At 44.6% G+C, this 20,142-nt stretch overlaps 1 protein-coding gene across 1 annotated transcript in view; it reads right to left on the bottom strand.

The window, feature by feature from the left end:
- DNER (delta/notch like EGF repeat containing) overlaps positions 1–19,656 on the bottom strand; it is a 284,460-nt gene extending 264,804 nt beyond the window's left edge. Inside the window, exon 1 of the mRNA XM_005282630.4 lies at positions 19,111–19,656. Within this exon, the coding sequence (XP_005282687.1) occupies positions 19,111–19,359 (249 nt within the window). The 5' untranslated portion in view covers positions 19,360–19,656. The remainder of the gene's footprint in view (positions 1–19,110) is intronic.
- Positions 19,657–20,142: the final 486 nt, after the last annotated feature.

Genomic DNA, 20,142 nt, shown 5'->3' with positions numbered 1-20,142 from the left:
GTTGCAGGAATATTAAAGAAGACACAAGCGGGTTACTGTTCATATTCTAAAGAGACTGTGATAGCATTTTTAAAAGTATTTCTGATTTTACTTCCCTGAGATTCTTCCCAGTCTTGGGGGAACCTCAGACATGGTAAGTGGTGAAGGAGGAGGACTGGCTGCATTGGGATTTTTGTCTGTGCAAAATATGCTGTTTTACTTTGCCATTGTGCCTTGAAGATTTGGGGGAGGGAGATTGTTCTCAGCTTGGTTTTGTAGTTTTGCTACACCTTGGAGTTGCTTATATGATGTCAGAGGGGCTAGCGGGGGGGTATATGGGGTCAAGTAATCCCCTCTACATCCCCTTTAAGCTGTCCTGACTCTGAATAACATTATAGTGAAGTGGAGGCTGTCAAGGCTGTATCCCCACTTTGAACTTTAGGGTACAAATGTGGGGGCCTGCATTAAAACTTCTAAGCTTAACTACCAGCTTAGGTCTGGTCCGCTGCCACCATCCCAAAGCTAATTCCCTTCCCTGGATAGCCTTGAGAGACCTTCACCAATTCCCTGGTGAATACAGATCCAAACCCCTTGGATCTTAAAACAAGGAGAAATTAACCATTCCCCTCCTTCCTCCCACCAACTCCTGGTGGATCAAGATCCAAACCCCTTGGATCTTAAAACAAGGAAAAATCAATCAGGTTCTTAAAAAGAAGGCTTTTAATTGAAGAAAAGGTAAAAATCATCTCTGTAAAATCAGTATGGAAAATAACTTTACAGGGTAATCAAACTTAAAGAGCTCAGAGGAACCCCCCCTCTAGTCTCAGGTTCAAAGTACAGCAAACAGAGATAAACACTCTAGTAAAAGGTACATTTACAAGTTGAGAAAACAAAGTAAAACTAAGATGCCTTGCCTGGCTTTTTAAGTTTGAAATATGAGAGACTTGTTTAGAAAGATGGGGAGAACCTGGATTGATGTCTGGTCCCTCTCAGTCCCAAGAGCGAATGAACTCCCAAACAGAGAGCACAAACAAAAGCCTTCACACACACACCCCCCAAGATTTGAAAGTATCTTGTCCCCTTATTGGTCCTTTGGGTCAGATGCCAGCCAGGTTACCTGAGCTTCTTAACCCTTTACAGGGAAAAGGATTTTGGAGTCTCTGGCCAGGAGGGATTTTATAGTACTGTACACAGGACAGCTGTTACACCCTTCCCTTTATAGTTATGACAGAGGCAAAAAATGGCCTTATTCAAAAAGGCAAAGAACAGACCAGCAAGATAGACTGTGAAGTTCTTCACAAAGATGGTTCACGCAGAAGTACAAGGGAGCTGCGAGCTATATCGGGGGAATGCCATGCAACTATCCCCCATAATGGCTGGACAAAAATAGAGCAATTTCTTATCGTTAGATTCTACTTTATCTCCCTTGCAGACACGGTGAAAGTGTAGAGAAAAACAGATAGGGTTCTGTAATTATTGCATGAATCATTCATTGTACCTAGCCTTTTTCAATATAAGCCTTGCTATCCCTAAGGTAAAAAGCCCCTTCTCTGCAAGAATGCATGTTTTTATACCTCAACAGGGAGCTGTAGTCTTTGTGGGCATGCAATGTCCACATCTGCCTCCTGCAAGCTAAGAATCCTAACCAAACTTCTTTTCCTGTAACCACCAGGGCCGGCTCTGGCTTTTTTGCCGCCCTCGGCAAAAAAGCCACCCGCCACCCCCCCCACCCCCAGCGTGGCAGGGGAGGGCGCCGAGCCTGGCTGCGGGCCCGCAATCCCCGACCGGCCAGAGTGCCGGGGGGAGGGTGGAGAGCCCCCGACGGCCAGAGCGCCGGGAGGAGGGCGGCAAGCCCGCTGCGGCTCCACTCTCCCCGGCAGCCGGAGCACCGCGGGGAGGGCGGCGAGCCCAGTCGCGGCCCCGCTCTCGGGCCTGAGCGCCCCGCCGCGCCGCCCCCCTCCAGTCGCCGCCCCAAGCACATGCTTGGTGGGCTGGTGCCTGGAGCCGGCCCTGGTAACCACTGTCTCAATTAACTGTTGCATTTTGCAGAAATGAATGTTTTCGTTACTTGAATCTGACGCCAGAGAAGGGGTGAGGTAAAGGCCACAGCTGTGCCATGCTGCTGGCCACCATTTTGAGCTGGAAAACAGGACTCTGGGGGCATTCACTAGCCAGAACAGATGACAGGAGGGCAAAGGAAAATATTTAGATGGGCAGGTGCCCTTCATATTGGGCCTAAAAACAGTCAATAGTCGTGGCTTTGGCAGAAACAGGGGCGAATTGTCTGCCATTTTGGAAGTGTGTACAGGGAACTGATCAGAGACCATGGGCCAAAGGAGGAAGGGAAATAGGAGCCGGAGACTTAGAAAGGCTACTGCTCATTTTCTCTTAAAATGGTGGCAGCCGTCAGGCACCAGGAGCAGAAGCTAGCACTGCAGTATAGCACAACAACTAATTGTAATGATAACTACATGCCGAGGTTCCCTCCATACGATCTGCCGCCTCAGCCCCGGCCTGGGTTGCTGCCTGGGAACTGGGCTCGGCTATGGCAGGATAGGAATCAAGCTCGCATACTTCCTAACCAGCGTCAGGGTCCTTACTCACAAAGAGATCCTGGCTTTCTGGGGAGATCACTTCACAGGCCTCCTTGTGCTCATCCCCTGGTGAGTCTTGCTGTTTGTCCTTGGGAACTGGGTGGGTGAAGGAAGCAGACAGCAGGCGCCACAACCTTCCTGGGTTTGGTGGTTGTGTAATTGTGTGAAATACTATCCAGCTCTTAAAAAAAAAAAAAAACTGGTTATATGTCGTCTGATGGGATTATTTCCTGGCAATGCCTGCTCTTTATCCAGCACTGGCTGGCATCCCAGTTGTGGCCCTTCATGGGCATCTGCTTAGCAACATTCACAAACAGACCTTTATTGAGGTGGCTGGCTACAAAAAGCTTCCTGCACCAATTCTTCTCCCATATGGCGATGAGATTCAGAGTCTCAGCACAGCTCGAAGCAACTGTTTGCGGCATGGTGTAGGGTTTCAGGAGTAATATCACTGCAATTGTGATATATTCAAATCCAGGAGCAAATAGGCAAAAATCTGGCCCAGCAGCAGCTTTTAAATGGCGGTGGGGACATCTGGTCAACTTGACACCAGAGCGGGGGAGGGCACACAGGTAAACAGACAGGTCAGTAATGGTCACCCACAAAGCACCTGCTGGAGCTGTGGCAATTTCTCAACAGACTGAGATCACAACCTAATGCTGGCAACTGAGACGCTGACCAAAAAACAGAAAACACGTGAGAATCAAACTGTATCTCAGACCCCTGCTGCACCTAAAAACCAGCCCTATGAAGTATTCAAATCATTTAATGTACAAGTTATTATTTTTGCAATGCATTATGAAGAAACTGGAGATTGGTAATTTAATTTCCTGTAAAATCAATCCGGTTACGTTGTGCAGTTGGCCCAGGTATCCTTTACCCCACGGTACACTAGAAATGGCAATTATTGATATCAGAAACTCTTGACAATTCAGAATCTACCATTTCAAAATACAATTCACCTTTATACAGTTTCTTCCAAGTTTCTTGAAGCTCTTTACAAACATTAAAGAATTAGTTTTCACAACACTCCGGTGAGGATAAGGTTTTTTCCCCATCTGTAAATGGAAATACCGTGACACAGTAAGTGAAGTGACTTGCTCAGTATCCCACACCAAGTCAGTGGCAAAGCCAAGAACAGAATCCTAGTCTTGAACTTTCACCAACAGACTTTTTTCCACAGAGCTCACAGCTACTCCTTCAGGCTAACAGTCCTGTTTTTATTTTACATCAGAAGGCATTTATTACTGTAAGGGAGAGCTAAAGAAAAATATGAGCCAGATGTAGACCACGGCTACATGGGTCTCTTATGTGCAAGAGTGTTTCTGGATAAAAGACTGCACTTGACCTAAGGAAGAAATGGATTCAAAGCAAAGGAGGCATTAGTTTTCCTAATGTACACAGCTCTTGCCCAGGCTGCAGACATAAGTTAAGAACTAACAAACTCATAGCTGGAGACCAGACCAGTTCATCTGTATGTTAGTTTTGCTCAAAATAGATGTTAGTCTTATAAGAATGTATTTCATGTTTAGACTCTATGAAACACTTGTAAATTGCTGCATGCATTAATCTCACTGGTAATGTCCATATTCCATGCTATAAGAAAATAGGTACTTTTTGCTTTATAACAACTTAGAAAATGTTTGCTTGTGAACTCAGGCACGGGAATCATCCCCCTCACCCATCCTGAAGGACTATCAAAATCAGATGGGCCATCAAAGAAAATTGAGATATAAAGGATTAGTTAATGGCCCTATCACACCTTGGAAATGCTATGTGCAAGAAAGTTCATCCTGTGGACTTGGAAGCTGAATGAAGGAAATAAAACAAGGTCACAGGAAAAATATCAATCTTTTTGGCTGTATGAACTCTGACAAGGCCAGAGACTCTAAACTGAAGCCAGAGATCCCCCGGGGCTGCCTTCTGGGTCCTCCCTGAAAGAGGCTTAGAATTGACAGATCACTCCAACTCTGTCATTCTTAGGGATTTAGATAACTCATTTGTGTGCATATGTTTGCTTGCTTTACCCTATAAATAAATAACTCTCTTATTCCTTTTCCTAGTTAATAAACCTTTAGCTAGTTCATTGCAGGACTGTCTACAAGCCTCGTCTTTGATGTAAATTCTAGGGTACCAATTGATCTGGGATAAGTGACTGGTTTCTTGGGACTAGGAGCAATCTCAATGTGGTGTGATTTTATGTGTAAGGGTATGTCTACACTACGAGAGTACTTCGATTTTACTTAAATTGAATTTTTGGAATCGATATTGCAAAGTCGAACGTGTGTGTCCACACTAAGGACAGTAATTCGACTTTGTGAGTCCACACTAACGGGGAAAGCGTCGACATTGGAAGCGGTGCACTGTGGGCAGCTATCCCACAGTTCCCGCAGTCCCCGCTGCCCATTGGAATTCTGGGTCGAGCCGCCAATGCCTTCTGGGTAAAAAAATGTGTCGAGGGTGCTTTTGGGTAACTGTCGTCATCCGTCCATCACTCCCGCCCTCCCTCCCTGAAAGCGCCGGCGGGAAATCAGTTCGCGCACTTTTCTAGTCAGTGACAGCGCTGACGCCACAGCACTGCGAGCATGGAGCACGCTGCGACCATCGCTGCAGTTGTGGCCATTGTCAACGCCTCGCAGCTTATCATCCACCTTTCCCAGAGGCAGATGCAGATAAATCAGGCGAGGAGGCTACGGCACCGGGGTGAGGGCCTGAAGTCTGAGAGTAGCACAGACCTGTCAGAAAGCACGGGACCCAGCGCCGAGGACACCACGGTGGCAATGGGTCATGTTGATGCTGTGGAACGGCGATTCTGGGCCCGGGAAACAAGCACGGACTGGTGGGACCGCATAGTGCTGCAGGTCTGGGATGAATCCCAGTGGCTGCAAAACTTTCGCATGCGTAAGGGAACTTTCCTTGAACTTTGTGAGTTGCTGTCCCCTGCCCTGAAGCGCAATGACACCCGGATGCGAGCAGCCCTGACTGTCCAGAAGCGAGTGGCCATAGCCCTCTGGAAGCTTGCAACGCCAGACAGCTACCGGTCAGTCGCGAACCACTTTGGCGTGGGCAAATCTACCGTGGGGGTTGCTGTGATGCAAGTAGCCAACGCAATCGTTGATGTACTGCTGTCAAAGGTAGTGACCCTGGGAAACGTGGAGGTGATCATAGATGGCTTCGCCGCGATGGGATTCCCAAACTGCGGTGGGGCTATAGATGGAACTCACATCCCTATCCTGGGACTGGACCACCAGGCCAGCCAGTACATCAACCGAAAGGGCTACTTTTCAATGGTGCTGCCAGCACTGGTGGACCATAGGGGACGATTTACAAACATCAACGTCGGATGGCCGGGCAAGGTTCATGACGCTCGCGTTTTCAGGAACTCTGGTCTGTTTAGACGGCTGCAGGAAGGTATTTACTTCCTGGACCACAAAATAACTCTTGGGGATGTGGAGATGCCTATAGTGATCCTCGGGGACCCAGCCTACCCGCTAATGCCCTGGCTCATGAAGCCCTATACTGGCGCCCTGGACACTGAAAAAGAACTCTTCAACTACCGGCTGAGCAAGTGCAGAATGGTGGTGGAGTGTGCTTTTGGCCATTTCAAGGGGAGATGGAGAAGCTTACTGACTCGCTGTGATCTCAGCGAAACCAATATCCCCATTGTTATAGCAGCTTGCTGTGTGCTCCACAATCTCTGAGAGAGCAAGGGGGAGACCTTTATGGCGGGGTGGGAGGTTGAGGCAAATAGCCTGGCTTCTGATTACGCCCAGCCAGACAGCCGGGTGATTAGAAGAGCCCAGCGGGATGCGCTGTGCATCCGGGAGGCTTTGAAAGCTAGGTTCCTGAGTGAGCAGGGTAACCTGTGACTTTTAAGTTTGTGTACAGAGAAGCTGAACCTGCCCCCATTTTTTTACCCAGTTAATGTTGACTATCCTCTCCAGTTACATACCCCCCTCACCCCCTTCCAACACACGTTTAGAAATAAAATCACTTCTACTTTGTTAATGAACACCGTTTTCTTTATTACTGTTTTCGCGGGAATATTTTAAACCTGGGACGCAGACTGTGGTGGGGAGCGGGTGTAGTGTAGTGACGCAAATGACGCTTCTAAACTCCAGGAATGACAGGCTCCGCAGTGGTGGACTGGTTGTTTCAACGGAGCCTGTCACCCCTCCTGATAGGGACTGTGTGTATGTGGGAGCTATGTGACTTTGTGGCAAGGGGAGGACGGTTACAGATCCCCTGCTGCGTGGCTCTGTGATCCAGGATAAGGACCGCTGCATAAGATCTGTAACTGCCCTCCCCTGCCACAAAGTCACGGAGCAACCCACCCCCCACCACAGAACATGAAAACCACCTCCCAGACTGACCAGGGTAACTAGTGACTGCACTGTGTATGTGCCCTGCTGCTGGACCTGCCCCCGCCTATGTGCCCTGCTAAAGGTGACTGTCCTGTCCAATTACCAACCCCCTTCCCCCCCCTTCAGACAGACTCTCCTCCAAAAGAACATGATGGAAACAGTAATTAACAGAAACGTATTTTTTATTAGCAACTACACATGAAACTGGGGGGTGAAACTTGGACGGGGGCTTGTGTGAGGCGGGAAGGAAAGGACTTGTCAAATTTTGGGGAATGAGAGCCTTCTACTACTAGAGCAGTCTGCAGGGGTGGAGTGAGAGATTGCACGGACCCTGCCGCCCCTCCTTCTTTGGACTTTGGGTGAGGGGGGTATGGGACTTGGTGGCGGGGGAGGGCGGTTACAGATAGACTGCAGCGGGGCTCTGTCCTCCTGCCTCCGTTCCTGCAGAACATCCACAAGGCGCCGGAGCGTGTCCGTTTGCTCCCTCATTAGTCCAAGCAGCGTTTGAGTCGCCTGCTGGTCTTCCTGCCGCCACCTCTCCTCCCATTCCATGTGTGATCGGTGCATTTGGGACAAGTTCTCCCTCCACTGGGTCTGCTGTGCTGCCTGGGCTCGGGAGCAGCCCATAAGTTCCGAGAACATGTCCTCCCGTGTCCTCTTCTTCCTACGCCTAATCTGCGCTAGCCTCTGGGAGTGTGATGCCAGGCTAGGTTGTAAGACAGTCGCAGATGTGGCTGTGGGAATGGGAAAAAGGGAGTAAATTCCTCAGAAAGATAAATGTAGTTGTGAACAAAGAACATAGTCTTTCTCTGTGAACAAGACCATGCACAGCACCTATCACATGCGCACTCAGGACAAGGTCGAATTCTCGGCCTTCGCATTCAGTGCCTGGGGTCTTGCACTGCAGATCTGAGAAGCGGGGCAGGACACCGGAATTTGTGTAGCAGGCAGACATGGTAAGCCGTAGACTTGTGGCTGCTTAAAACTTTAATAGTAGCACTGGCCTCCTTTCACATTGAAAGCAATGCCAGTCCCTGCTGCCAGCAATCCGGCAAGCAGGAACTCTGCCCCTGTCCCACCCCCTCGCGGCTGTCCCAGGGAAAGATCCCTGTATGCTGCCCCTCTCCCGCCTCTACCGCGTGACTGCAAACCGGCGGTTACAGTTCTGTAAAGGAACGGGCAAGCAGTCCCAATACTAACATTCCCCTACCTAATTAAAAGCAGGTCACCATGAGCGACATCACCCTGATGAGGATCTCAGACACTGATGAAGAAAGAATGCTTCGGGAAAGCCTCCAAAGACCAGGGCCGTATGCCGCCATGCTCTGCAGAGCAATGATCCCGGAGTACTTGATTGTCTCCTGGCGCGTTTCGTACCACGGAGGACCCAATAAGGCCGCTCTCCCCAGGAACCTGATGCAAAGGCTTTCCAATTACCTCCAGGAGAGCTTCCTCGAGATGTCCCAGGAAGATTTCTGCTCTATCCCTGGACATATAGACCGCATTTTACTGTAGCTGCACTGGTAGGGACTAAACAGTAGAGCGGCTTGGGCAGAACAATCATGCTAAACCGGACATTGTTAGATTTTTTTTCAATAGTTGCACTGCCCAGGACTGAAACGTTAAGCGCCTAGGGCAAACTAATCATGAGAAACCCATTGTTGTTATTCTTAATATTCCTGTTCTGTTAAAAATAAATGTTTAGATGTTTAAAACACTTACTGGCTGATCCTTCCCCAGATTCTGTGCCCGGGTTAACGGCTGGGGACGGTTGGTAGGGGATCTCTGTAAGGGTGATGAAGAGATCCTGGCTGTCGGGGAAATCAGCGTTGTAAGCGCTGTCGACTGCCTCGTCCTCCTCATCTCCTTCCTCATCTTCCCCGTCCGCTAACATGTCCGAGGAACCGGCCGTGGACAATGTCCCATCCTCAGAGTCCACGGTCAGTGGTGGGGTAGTGGTGGCGGCCGCACCTAGGATGGAATGCAGTGCCTCGTAGAAACGGGATGTCTGGGGATGGGATCCGGAGCGTCCGTTTGACTCTTTGGTCTTCTGGTAGCCTTGTCTCAGCTCCTTGATTTTCACGCGGCACTGCGTTGCATCCCGGCTGTATCCTCTCTCTGCCATGGCTTTAGAGATCTTCTCGTAGATCTTTGCCTTCCGTCTTTTGGATCGCAGCTCGGAAAGCACGGACTCATCGCCCCACACAGCGATCAGATCCAAGACTTCCCGATCAGTCCATGCTGGGGCCCTCTTTCTATTCTGAGATTGCACGGCCATCTCTGCTTGAGAGCTCTGCATCGTTGCCAGTGCTGCTGAGCTCGCCACGATGTCCAAACAGGAAATGAGATTCAAACTGGCCAGACAGGAAAAGGAATTAAAATTTTCCCGGGGCTTTTCCTGTGTGGCTGGTCAGAGCATCCGAGCTCGGACTGCTGTCCAGAGCGTCAACAGAGTGGTGCACTGTGGGATAGCTCCCGGAGCTATTAGCGTCGATTTCCATCCACACCTAGCCTAATTCGACATGGCCATGTCGAATTTAGCGCTACTCCCCTCGTCGGGGAGGAGTACAGAAGTCGAATTTAAGAGACCTCTATGTCGAACTAAATAGCTTCACAGTGTGGACGGGTGCAGGGTTAATTCGATGTAACGGCGCTAACTTCGACATAAACACCTAGTGTAGACCAGGCCTAAGTAACCATTGATCACTAAGTCCAGTTTGTCTGGGTGGCAAGATAGACTGGAGGTTGTAAGGGGACTGACAAACTCCATGGTAAGACCAGGGCTGACGAGAGGGGGGGAAGCTAGTACAAATTACCGGGGCCCGGCGGTCCGGAAGAGGGCCTGGGGCCCGGCTTCTTCCCCCTCTCGTTGGCCCTGTTTAACTGGTCCACCCTTGCTGGGGGGGCCCGAAAAAAATTTTTCACCGGGGCCCAAACCCGCTCTCTGCGGCCCTGGGTAAGACTGGTATAGTGATACAGGAGTTCACATTTGTTGCTAGCTTGGTGAAATCTAATTATACAATACACCACCAGTTTGGGGTATTGGCCCTGTTTTTGACAGTCTGTACTGAGGTAGGCATTCACAGTCATGAGCTACTCTAGACAGCATGACATAGACTTTGATGTGATTTGCATTTTCTGTGCTCTTATACTGTTATGGACTAGCTTGTTCAAGAAGTATATCACATACAGTTTTCTTTTAGTAATATAATTTATGATTTATGCTTAATCTTGCTCATGTTGGAGAGCTATATGATATGAGTTTCCTACCATAGGGCACTTTTTTCAATTTTTACGTTATAGCTGTACAATGTAAATTGACAAGTACAGTAGTTAGGGAGATAGAACATTGAATAAAGTTATTTTACCTTCTGTAAGGTGTAGAATTAGTAAAAAATCTACTAGTAGAAGAGTAAGTCCTAACAGGTTGAATGTACTTATACACTACACTGTCATTAGAAGAGGTTTTAGGACAAGGAACCACAACCTTCCCAAATGCAGCATTTTTCTATCTATATGTAATGGCATTCATTTTGGTATGACTGATCCAAAACCAGATGCTTCTATTACCAATGCTCTCCAACTAGGTTACTGGGTTCTAAAATATCTGTATCAACTCAGCTATCATTGTGGATAGCTCAATGGAGACTTCTGCTCAAAAAAGCAGATAAAATGTTAGCGTGCATAAGGAATGGGATGGAGAATAATATAGAAAATACTATAATGCCATTACATGAATCAACTATCCACCCTCCCCTGGAAAATTGTTTTCAATATTGATTACTTCATCTCAAAAAGAATATCGCAGAATTAGAGGAAATGCAGAAGAGTGACAAGACTGATTAGGTTTTGGGAAAATTCTTCTACGAAAATATTGGGATTGTTTACTTTAAAGAAGGGACCTGATAACAATATAAAAAATAACGAATGGTACAGCGAACGTAGACTGGGAACTGCCACTCTCCCCATCACATAATACAAGATCAAGGGGACTGGTAATGAAATTGAAAGATAGCAAATGCAAAACGTATAAAACAAAATATTTTCACATAATATATAATTTGACAATGGAACTTATTGCCACATGATATTCTTGAAGCCAAAAAATGACCAGGATTCAAAGAGAGGCTCAACATTTAAAATACAGAGAGTTAAAAATAAATACAAAAAGAAAAATTAAAATAACTGTCAAATCTCATTCTTAAAGTTTTTAGTCAATCTCTGACTATTATGGGCTAGGAGGAGACTCCCCTAGAGGGCAGATTATCCCACATCTGCTTATTACAGGGTTTCTTAAACCTTCCTCTGAAGTTGATTGTCTCCTGCTCACAGTGCACCCACAAAGCTGCAATATTACTACCAGAACTTGTCATCTTTTTGATGGTTTTTTTTCATATGTTTAAGAAAGTAACCAGTTCCTATTTATTAAGCAAAATGTGGACGATGCTAGAACACTGTTTAAAAAAAGCTAGAAAACATCTGACTATATCTCAACCTTGGAGTGCTCAACGAAGCCATAAAGTATTAGGTATTGATACATATTTCAAAGGAAAACAAAATACTGGTTTACAAATAATCAGAAATCATTCCATATACAGAGAAGTAAGGCAATTCTCTCAGATCAAAGCATATGAAAATGGAAAATTGTGATGAACAAGAACATATGAAATAATTTAGCATCGCTATATTCTGCAATTATTCAGTTACCTCAAAACTTTTGGCAAGTTTCTTCAGCATCTTTAATTACAGAAATGTAAGCCAATGCAACATCTGCAATTTCTCTTTATATCATACAATTCTTGGAAGCCAAATAATTTCATGGTGTAATGACCTGCATATGATTCAAAGAAGTGTTTAGAATAGATTTCAATGGGCTATTTGAGTAGCTTGAAACAGACATAGTGAAGGTTTTTTAGTTGTTAGTATATAAAAACTGTCAAATTGATTTGTACAGCTGAGACATAGCATTTGGTCCTTAAATAATTTTAGCCTTCCTTTATAGGAATTGAGAACAATTGAATTAGATAATTTATTGCAAACATTTGGAACTGCTGAGATACAATCCTCTTTCTCATATGGCAATTTTTACAGTAGTATACAATTCCTCAAGGGACAATACCAACTTTAAAAAAATCCCACTACAGCTACAAGGAATATCTAAGGTTACCATAACTGAAAGAATTGTGTATGTGGGGTGGGGGATAATTTGTTTACTCTGTGCAAGTGCTCCCTATATCCTGTCCCCTCAACACTGCCGAAAATGCACCAGTTTCACTGCAGACAGGCACCTCCAATTCTCCATAACAGAAGAGCAGAATTTGTACCTAAAGAATTACAAAACAAGTTATCAAATAACCTTGTTAATTTTACACATAACAATACCACCCATACCCGTGCCTTGTGAAATATATTTGACAAGTCTAATAAAAAACTAAACCACTATAAAATCATCACAAATTAGCATGATGGCAAAGTCAACATAAGAGTGCTATGAAACTTGAACCCAGAGTTCAGTGGTCTGTCCCCAATAGTATTCAAACCATCCAGCCATCAACTGGGTGACACATGGACTGAAACACTATCCAACAGTTTGGGAGAGCTAGGCTGTTTAATAATTGCACAACGTTAGTATTCAATGGTTTTTGAAATACATAAAAGTGACAGTGACACACTTAAAACACCACCTGGAAATGGTCTAAAAAGGATCTCCACCAAAGAAACAAAAAGGAAAGAAAAGTACCAATGAACAACACATCTAGGAACAAAACTCCACAAAAATCGATGTTAATACTTATGGTCTGGCATTTTGAAAGACTGTATGAGTTAATAGTGCTGTTGTTCACCAGGAAACTGGTACAAGATCTCAGGAACCTATGCTACGCTGGAGAATGCACGGAGAGCCAATAGTCAGTCTTACAACAAAACTGAAGATGTCATCTAATTGTACAATCTACTCTTATGCATAGATAAAAAAAAACCAACAGATGGAGTAGCCATATGAATGCAACGTGAACACCTTCAGTAACTGCCTAGAAACCTAGGAAAATACCATCAAACAATTAAAAAATTGGGACTGGCCAAAAAACATTTTTTTTTTAATATTGTGATGTGTCCATTGTGAGCACAGGCCTAAAACAACTCCTTAAAGACTTTTTATTGAGGATGTCACCTCCTAGCAGGAGCAAGAGAGGAATGGAATATATAAGGGCACTGATGTGAAGGTAAAGTAAATCTTCAATCTTCTACCAGAACAGACTGAAGGATGTCGAGACACTCAGGGCTGTGTAGCGCAGCCAGTAAATAAAATGTATTTGCATAGAGGCATTAGTAGGCATAGGCAGAGGCTGGCTAAGGCTAGTCTCTCTCTTGACATTTCATTTTCTAAGCCACCCCACCACCCACATACATGGCCAGCTAAGCAGGCAAAGCCCCATGTCAAGGGGCACAAGGGTCAGGAAGGGGATAGGATGTTGTAGGGGAAGGTCCCGCCTATGCACTGGGTTCCCTGCAAATAGAACAGGATTCCTCAGTCCCAGGATGGGGCACTGGCTCCTGAGCGGTGCTCCCTGGGAAAGCTGAAAAGTTCTGGTTGTGAGAGGCTCTGTCTGACAAGGAGGTTCAGAAGCTGCATCTGGAGCAGGTCACAAGGAAAGAGGAGATGTGGCATCTGGAGAGCCCCAGGAGATGAGCTGGAGAGATCTGTGCAAGTGGAGATTCTGGGGGGGTTCTCAGAGAAGAAGAGGATGGCGCTGGCGCAGAACAGCGAGTAGAGTTTGCTAGGAAGGAATATAACAATCTACAAATGTTTGGAGAGCATTACTGTCAAGAGAGGATAGGAATTATTTAATGTGGTACATAGAGGTAACAACTAACAGGAAGGAATTAAGAAAAAAATTAGGCTGAAATGTCAGGAAAACTCAAGCAAAATGTATTAGCATATGAGAGAGTCTCCCAAAGGAAGAGATGGAAACCGTATTACTTAGGACTTATAAAACCAGACAAAACTTTAGGAAATGTACTAGAAGTAAAAATCCCATAGTGACAAAGGGATGGAAAGGATGACTTGCTGGAACACTTCTATTCCGAACGTCCAAGCCTCTACGAATTTTTAATCAAATGGAAAGAATCTATTGTCTCGGGATACTTTAAAGGTGATGTTTTGTTTTGTTTTTAAGAATCTTGTCTTTGGTTAAGATATCTTTTGCAATAAAACCATTTTTAAGAGCAGAATTAAAGAGAGGATATATCTGTTGCTTTTAAATCTTAAATCTTTCGGTAGCGTCTCCAACTCAAACTCAGGATATATATTTCTTTATATTCCATTTTATATAAATAAATTGTTCACAGAGTCATAATTAAGTTGATTTTAGAAAACTTTTGCTGCTGCAGACGCAGGAAGCTATCCAGCAGGGGGAACACAAGAAACTATCCCTGAATTGCTAGCATATCTATTGCAACAAGCATTTGTATACTCATCGTAGGCTCCCAAATCACTTAAAAAAATTAAAACTAACATCACCCACATGAGATATCATCTCCATTTTAGATATGGGTTAACTAAGGCAAAGATAACTGAAGTGACTTGTCTAAAACTGAACAGAGAGTAGTAGCAAACCAATGACCAGAACTCAAACACTGATAGCTAGTTCTGAGCACGACCCAAAAGACAATACTTGTTCTCTGGCTTTGATTATATTATTGAAGAGGTCTATGAAATATGAATATAGAATACAGCAAAACTATATTGCCAGAAACAAAAGAAGAAGGGTTGTGAGACAATTGGGGAGAAAGGAAAATAGTTTATTTTCCAGCAAAAGGCAAAAAATAAAAATGATAAAAGTACCTGACAGTATCTCTTTAAAAGTAATAATAAACAACAACAACAAGTAGTAATAGTTTCTACAGGAGATAAGATATGTTAGTGAAATTGTCACAGGACTTTGCTAAAATTGATTAATGTAAGAAAACTGAACCTGATGGGTTCATTTATCTTTTTTCAAAATCCAAACCTAGCATGGAATTCCTTCATCCCTTTTTAACTGTTTTGATTCTTATGTCTCTAAAGTTAACTATGTCCTAATCCAAATGACTTTCCACATAACATGTTCCAACTGAATACATAGTACAAGCAACAACCTATCCCTTTCAAGAAAAAAAAAATTTATTGGATTTTGGACATACTAAATCAAAGAAAAATATATGGAATTTTCTCTTTAGCTAAACATTATATTTTGGTTTTTAACAGCAGAAACAAAGGAAGTATGCCAACATAATTTTAACATTTTATCATATTTTCATTAGATTTAATATTCTGCCACCAAATTCTTTCAGAATAAAGCTAAAAATTTTCCAATTTGTTTCAATCTCTTCCAGAAGAGCCAGCTTCATTAAAAAACAATGTTTGCACAATTTTATGCAGAACATCCATTCATGTTCTTCACAATACACAAAAGCAAAGAATTAACTAGTTGAGAAAGATATATGCTTAAGCAATTGTACAAATCCCTTTTCTCCTGCGCACAAGTTGTCACTACTTCATTAGTGGAATGTAATGAAAACACACATCCTTAAATGTGCAAACTGAAAATATTACATAAGAAAAACTAGAAGTCAAATGTACCCATAAGTAATTCTGATGTATGCACAAACAGATATGATTTTTTTCTTCCTCTCAATAGAAAATAGTTACCACAGCAACCGCCACATCTTATGGAAAAATGGTTCCTCAATACAAAACAAAAAAAAACACACAAGTGAAAGATTATACTTGGTGATAGAAAAGCTGTGGATTTCAAAAATATCTTAAGAGCATCTGATGTGCCAATTTACTTTTGTCACTTTCTTTCCACCAAGAGCACTGTGAAGTGCATAAAAAAAATGGATCCAGCTAATATATTACTGAGGAAGTTCTGGGTAATTTCCAGCTGTGACACAGTCCGCTTACAACACGTGCAGAGAAGAGTGCTGGCATGTCCTCTTCTGACCCCCAATTCTATTCCTCCTTACATCAAAGTAATGTAGAATCAGATGGACTGTTTACTTAATCTTTTTATTACAGAATGCAGTGTATGTGTCAGAACGGGGCTATGTTTTAAACTGTTTTCAGAGAACAAACATTGATAAGATATTATTCCACCTCTATGACAAATAGCAGCAGTGCGAATTTACCATCTTCAGATTACTAGTGGCTAATTATTTCAACATAGCTGGATTCCTTACCTGTGTTTGTTCTCCCTCTTAATATTTCCTTCTCCCTATTTTAATAGTTTAATAACATCCTCAGCAGTAAGTTGAGAAGCCTTTGCCTGAGGCTGCAGCTTTAAATTTGAAACCAATCTGCCTGATTTAAGCACTCAGTTTTCTCATACCCCTTTTTGGAATTAAAATTCCTTGTGTTTTAGAATCCTTTTGAGTCCGAAAAGTTCATCAACAGAGTACATATATTGTTTTCACCTGTGAGGGTTTCTTTTAAACTGCTAAAAAGAAAGGCATCTGAACTATTGACCATTCCTGTAATTCATATTGATTCATTATCCTAATTTTATCAAAGTAGGAAACCTCCTTGTATGCAGCCACATACAATATTGTACTAATTTCTCTTTAGGCAGATGATTTGTCCTCTCTTCCATTACAACTATAGTTTTTTTTTAAAAATCACTTTTCAGAATGAACTAAAATGTTTATGCTTCATCTCCAGTCCTGATAGGTATGAATTTCTTTTATCTTTTGTTTAGAAAGTTTCCCTTATAAAACTATTGTTTCATGGGTTAAAATAAAAGTCAATGATAAACATTTTATAAACAATACTCCCAGAATTATCCCTTTCATATTGTTTAATAAAAAGTATGCTTGTAACCTGAGAAAATAGATAATGAATTCACAAAGAAATTTATTTCTCTCCTCTACCAAAACCCCAGATACACCTCCTGCAGGTTATGACGCCAGTAAGCGTTACAATTTGCCAAAACATTTAAGAGAGCCATTTAGCCTTCAGTCATGGATTTCGGACACTAAAGTATAACAGCAATAGGCAGCAGCACACATGCAACTTTGTCTCTTCTAGAGCGGAAAACACAATAAACCCAAGCGCAAGTAGTCAAATTCTTACCAACAAGACTGCTAACATTAGCCAGAGGGGGATTCTATTTAATCCACTTTAATCTCTCTGATTTTGCAGAACCTAATTAAACAGTAATATTTTGACTTTCATTGTTAAAAGGAAGCAAGTGAGACATTTTAGGGCAAGCACAGAAGTATTTCTTTCTAAAATGCCTGCAGTTCACTGTGACTTTCAATATCGTCCATACAATGCATATTACTGAACCCTACACATGGATATTCATGGCTTATTAAAAAAGAAATCTGTTCTCTCCACCCACACAGGAAAACTACAGATTTGATATTTTGTGACCTAATGAACACATATATAACAGCAAAACAAAAATCAGGCTAGTTCTATTAAGGAGTGTGCTGTCCAGAAAATAAAAAAAATTAACAGTTTACTTGAATCAGTTTACCTCTGTGTCAAATCCTGTAAACCAGGAATTGTTGCCCAAAGAAATGTGACTCAATCTGTGTTTTATTGTATTGTTGTCATTGGAAGTATATCACTATCATTTAAACCCCACAAAACAAACCCTTCTCTTTACATATAAGGGACAAAGGTGGTGGGATAAATGGAGAGATTTAATCTACATTTTAGATTAATGTGGTATCAAAGTCATTTACTAATTAGAGACAAAATGCAAGGATTATGAACAAAACCTCTTCATATGGTGATCAGCATTCACTTGTGTCTTCATAGACCAAGTAATACAATATTTTAACAAAAAAATGTATTAAATCAGCATATAACCAAGCAGGTTAAAGAGATGTTACTCATATTCCCTATTGTCCGTAGTTTTTTTTATTCTAGATGTACCAGATAACATTTTTCTACCCTTACATTGACATTTTGATCTTTCTGTAGAATTTAATAAGGTGAAACCAAGTGGCACACAAAATGTGATAGGAAATGCATGCACTAGAAACAAATTGCCATCATAAACCTATTTAATTAGTCTTTTGTATATTCAGTATAATTTTGCTACCCATTTTCCAAAAAAAAAAAAAATAATTTTGATCTTAAAATAAATAATATATAAAATGCCACCAGAGTGCAAAAAGAAAACTGAAGAAAAAGAAAAGAGATCCATGCTAAAACATTCTGACTAATCCTGGAAAGCTGCCTAATTTCCTGAGATCAGACCCGTTTTCATTCACCTTTTAATAATTTAACCCACCAAGTTTGCAATTTTTTTTATGCAGGTAGGGTTAAAAGCATTGTGCAGGTTTGATATGTCAGTCTTACAAGCCTAGGAACTAAACCCCAACACTTGCCCAAGAATAGTCAAGCTCAGTTACTCTGAGTAATAGCATCCACCTTAAATATTTAATGGGTTAAAAAAAAAAAAAGACTAACGTCCGTCGTCCACAGATAGTTTTTTGCAGAAGAAAGAAACTGCAGCTTAGGTACTGCCCCTGACCGACCGCTGTTACCACACCTAAGAATCTGGACACTTCGCTAAGGAAAGAAGGACAAACGTTATGATCAGCAGATTCATATACATACATCCAAGGAGATATCTGGGTGTATGTATGTATCACGTAGATACGAGAGAAAAAAAGGCAGCTATACAGACAGGCGCATAATACACAGCTATATAATACGTAGATGGATTGAGACAATTATAGCCACTGTGTAGAGGACAGTACATAACCTATCACAGACAGAATATTATTGTCGCACTAATAGATTAATAATGCAAAAACACTGATGTCCATTAGTGATATAGAGCTGCAGCCTGACATACAAACAGCTGGGTAGCGATAGGGACAGATGAACCTAAAGAGGGCGAATGAATGAGCCGATAGACTCACAGAGACAGACCCCGGAGCCGGGGAGAGAAAGACGGGACAGAGACAGACTCCCAGACACAGAGTCCTAGTGGGCAGAGTTAGGCAGACAGACCGACAGAGACACAAGGGCAGCCGAGGACAGACACAAGGGCGCGAGATGAGCAGAGAGGGACACACGCAGGGCACAGCCCGGGGGACGGGCAGGGGCGCACCCAGGCGGGGCTGGCGGCGGGGCACGGGCAGGCAGCTCCCCGCACAGTCCCTACCCCCCTTACCTGGCAATGGGTGCCGGTGACCCCGGCGGGGCAGGCGCAGCTGTAGGCAGGCTGGGGCAGCGGCAGGCGGCGGGGGGCGGCGGGGCCCCGGGCCGGCGCCGGGGAGCAGGTGCCGTTGTTCCAGCAGGGCTGGCTGAGGCAGGGGTCCCCCGCGGGGCCGGGGGACGCGGCGCTGACCGGCCCGGAGAGGCAGGCGCGGCGCTGGGCCAGGCTGAGCAGCAGCAGCAGGAGCGGGGCGGCGCGGGGCATGGCGCTGCAGCGGCGGCCGGGGCAGCCCGGGTCTCGGGGCCGCTGTGCGGCGGCGGTAGAGGACACGGAGGCGACAGCTACGCGGCGCTTCTCAGCTGCTCCGGCGCCGCTTCCCCGAGCAACGTGCGGGCGGGGACGTGGGCGGGGAGGGGCCGGGCTCTTTTCCGCCCAGTGCCCGGCAGAGGGCGCCCGGCCGCGGCTGGGAGCGGAGCGGGCTGGGGGCTGCCAGAGCACCCACCGCAGGGAGAACAGCCTGTGAACACGCCCCTGGTCACAGGTTAGGGCCGGTGTGAGCAGCGCCTGCCCCCGGTGCGACAGTGTAGCGAAGGGGCAGAGCTGGCTGAAGAGCGGAGGAGGCGGTGGAGGTAGATAATGGAGCCAGCACAACCTGCCTTTTGTCTGTGCACAGGTGGCGGCGGGGTTGTTGGCGTGAGTGCAGCCCACAGGAGCCAGCAGCACCCACCACCCCTGCAGCTCCTATTGGAGCGTGTAGGAGCCAGAGCAGGGTCATGCCATGGCTTCCAGGAGCTGCATGGTGCAGCCCCTGACCCAGCACCCCAGCCAGAGCGGGGCCGAGCCGCGTGGTGCAGCTCGCGGGCCACATCCGGCCCGGGGGCTGTAGTTTCCCCACCCCTGCAGTAGAGGCTCATGCACTAAGCTCCAGCGGTCCCAGTTTCATTCCACCTGGGATGTCGGGGTTACAGTTGCACAAGCGGAGACAACCAGATGCAAATAGAAATTGAACTATATGCTGAGCAAACTATTTTAAAATACAGGAGTATC

Source organism: Chrysemys picta, chromosome 9 (genome assembly GCF_011386835.1).
Source record: "Chrysemys picta bellii isolate R12L10 chromosome 9, ASM1138683v2, whole genome shotgun sequence".
Lineage (NCBI taxonomy): Eukaryota > Metazoa > Chordata > Testudines > Emydidae > Chrysemys > Chrysemys picta.
This window is presented reverse-complemented; position numbering and strand designations above follow the sequence as displayed.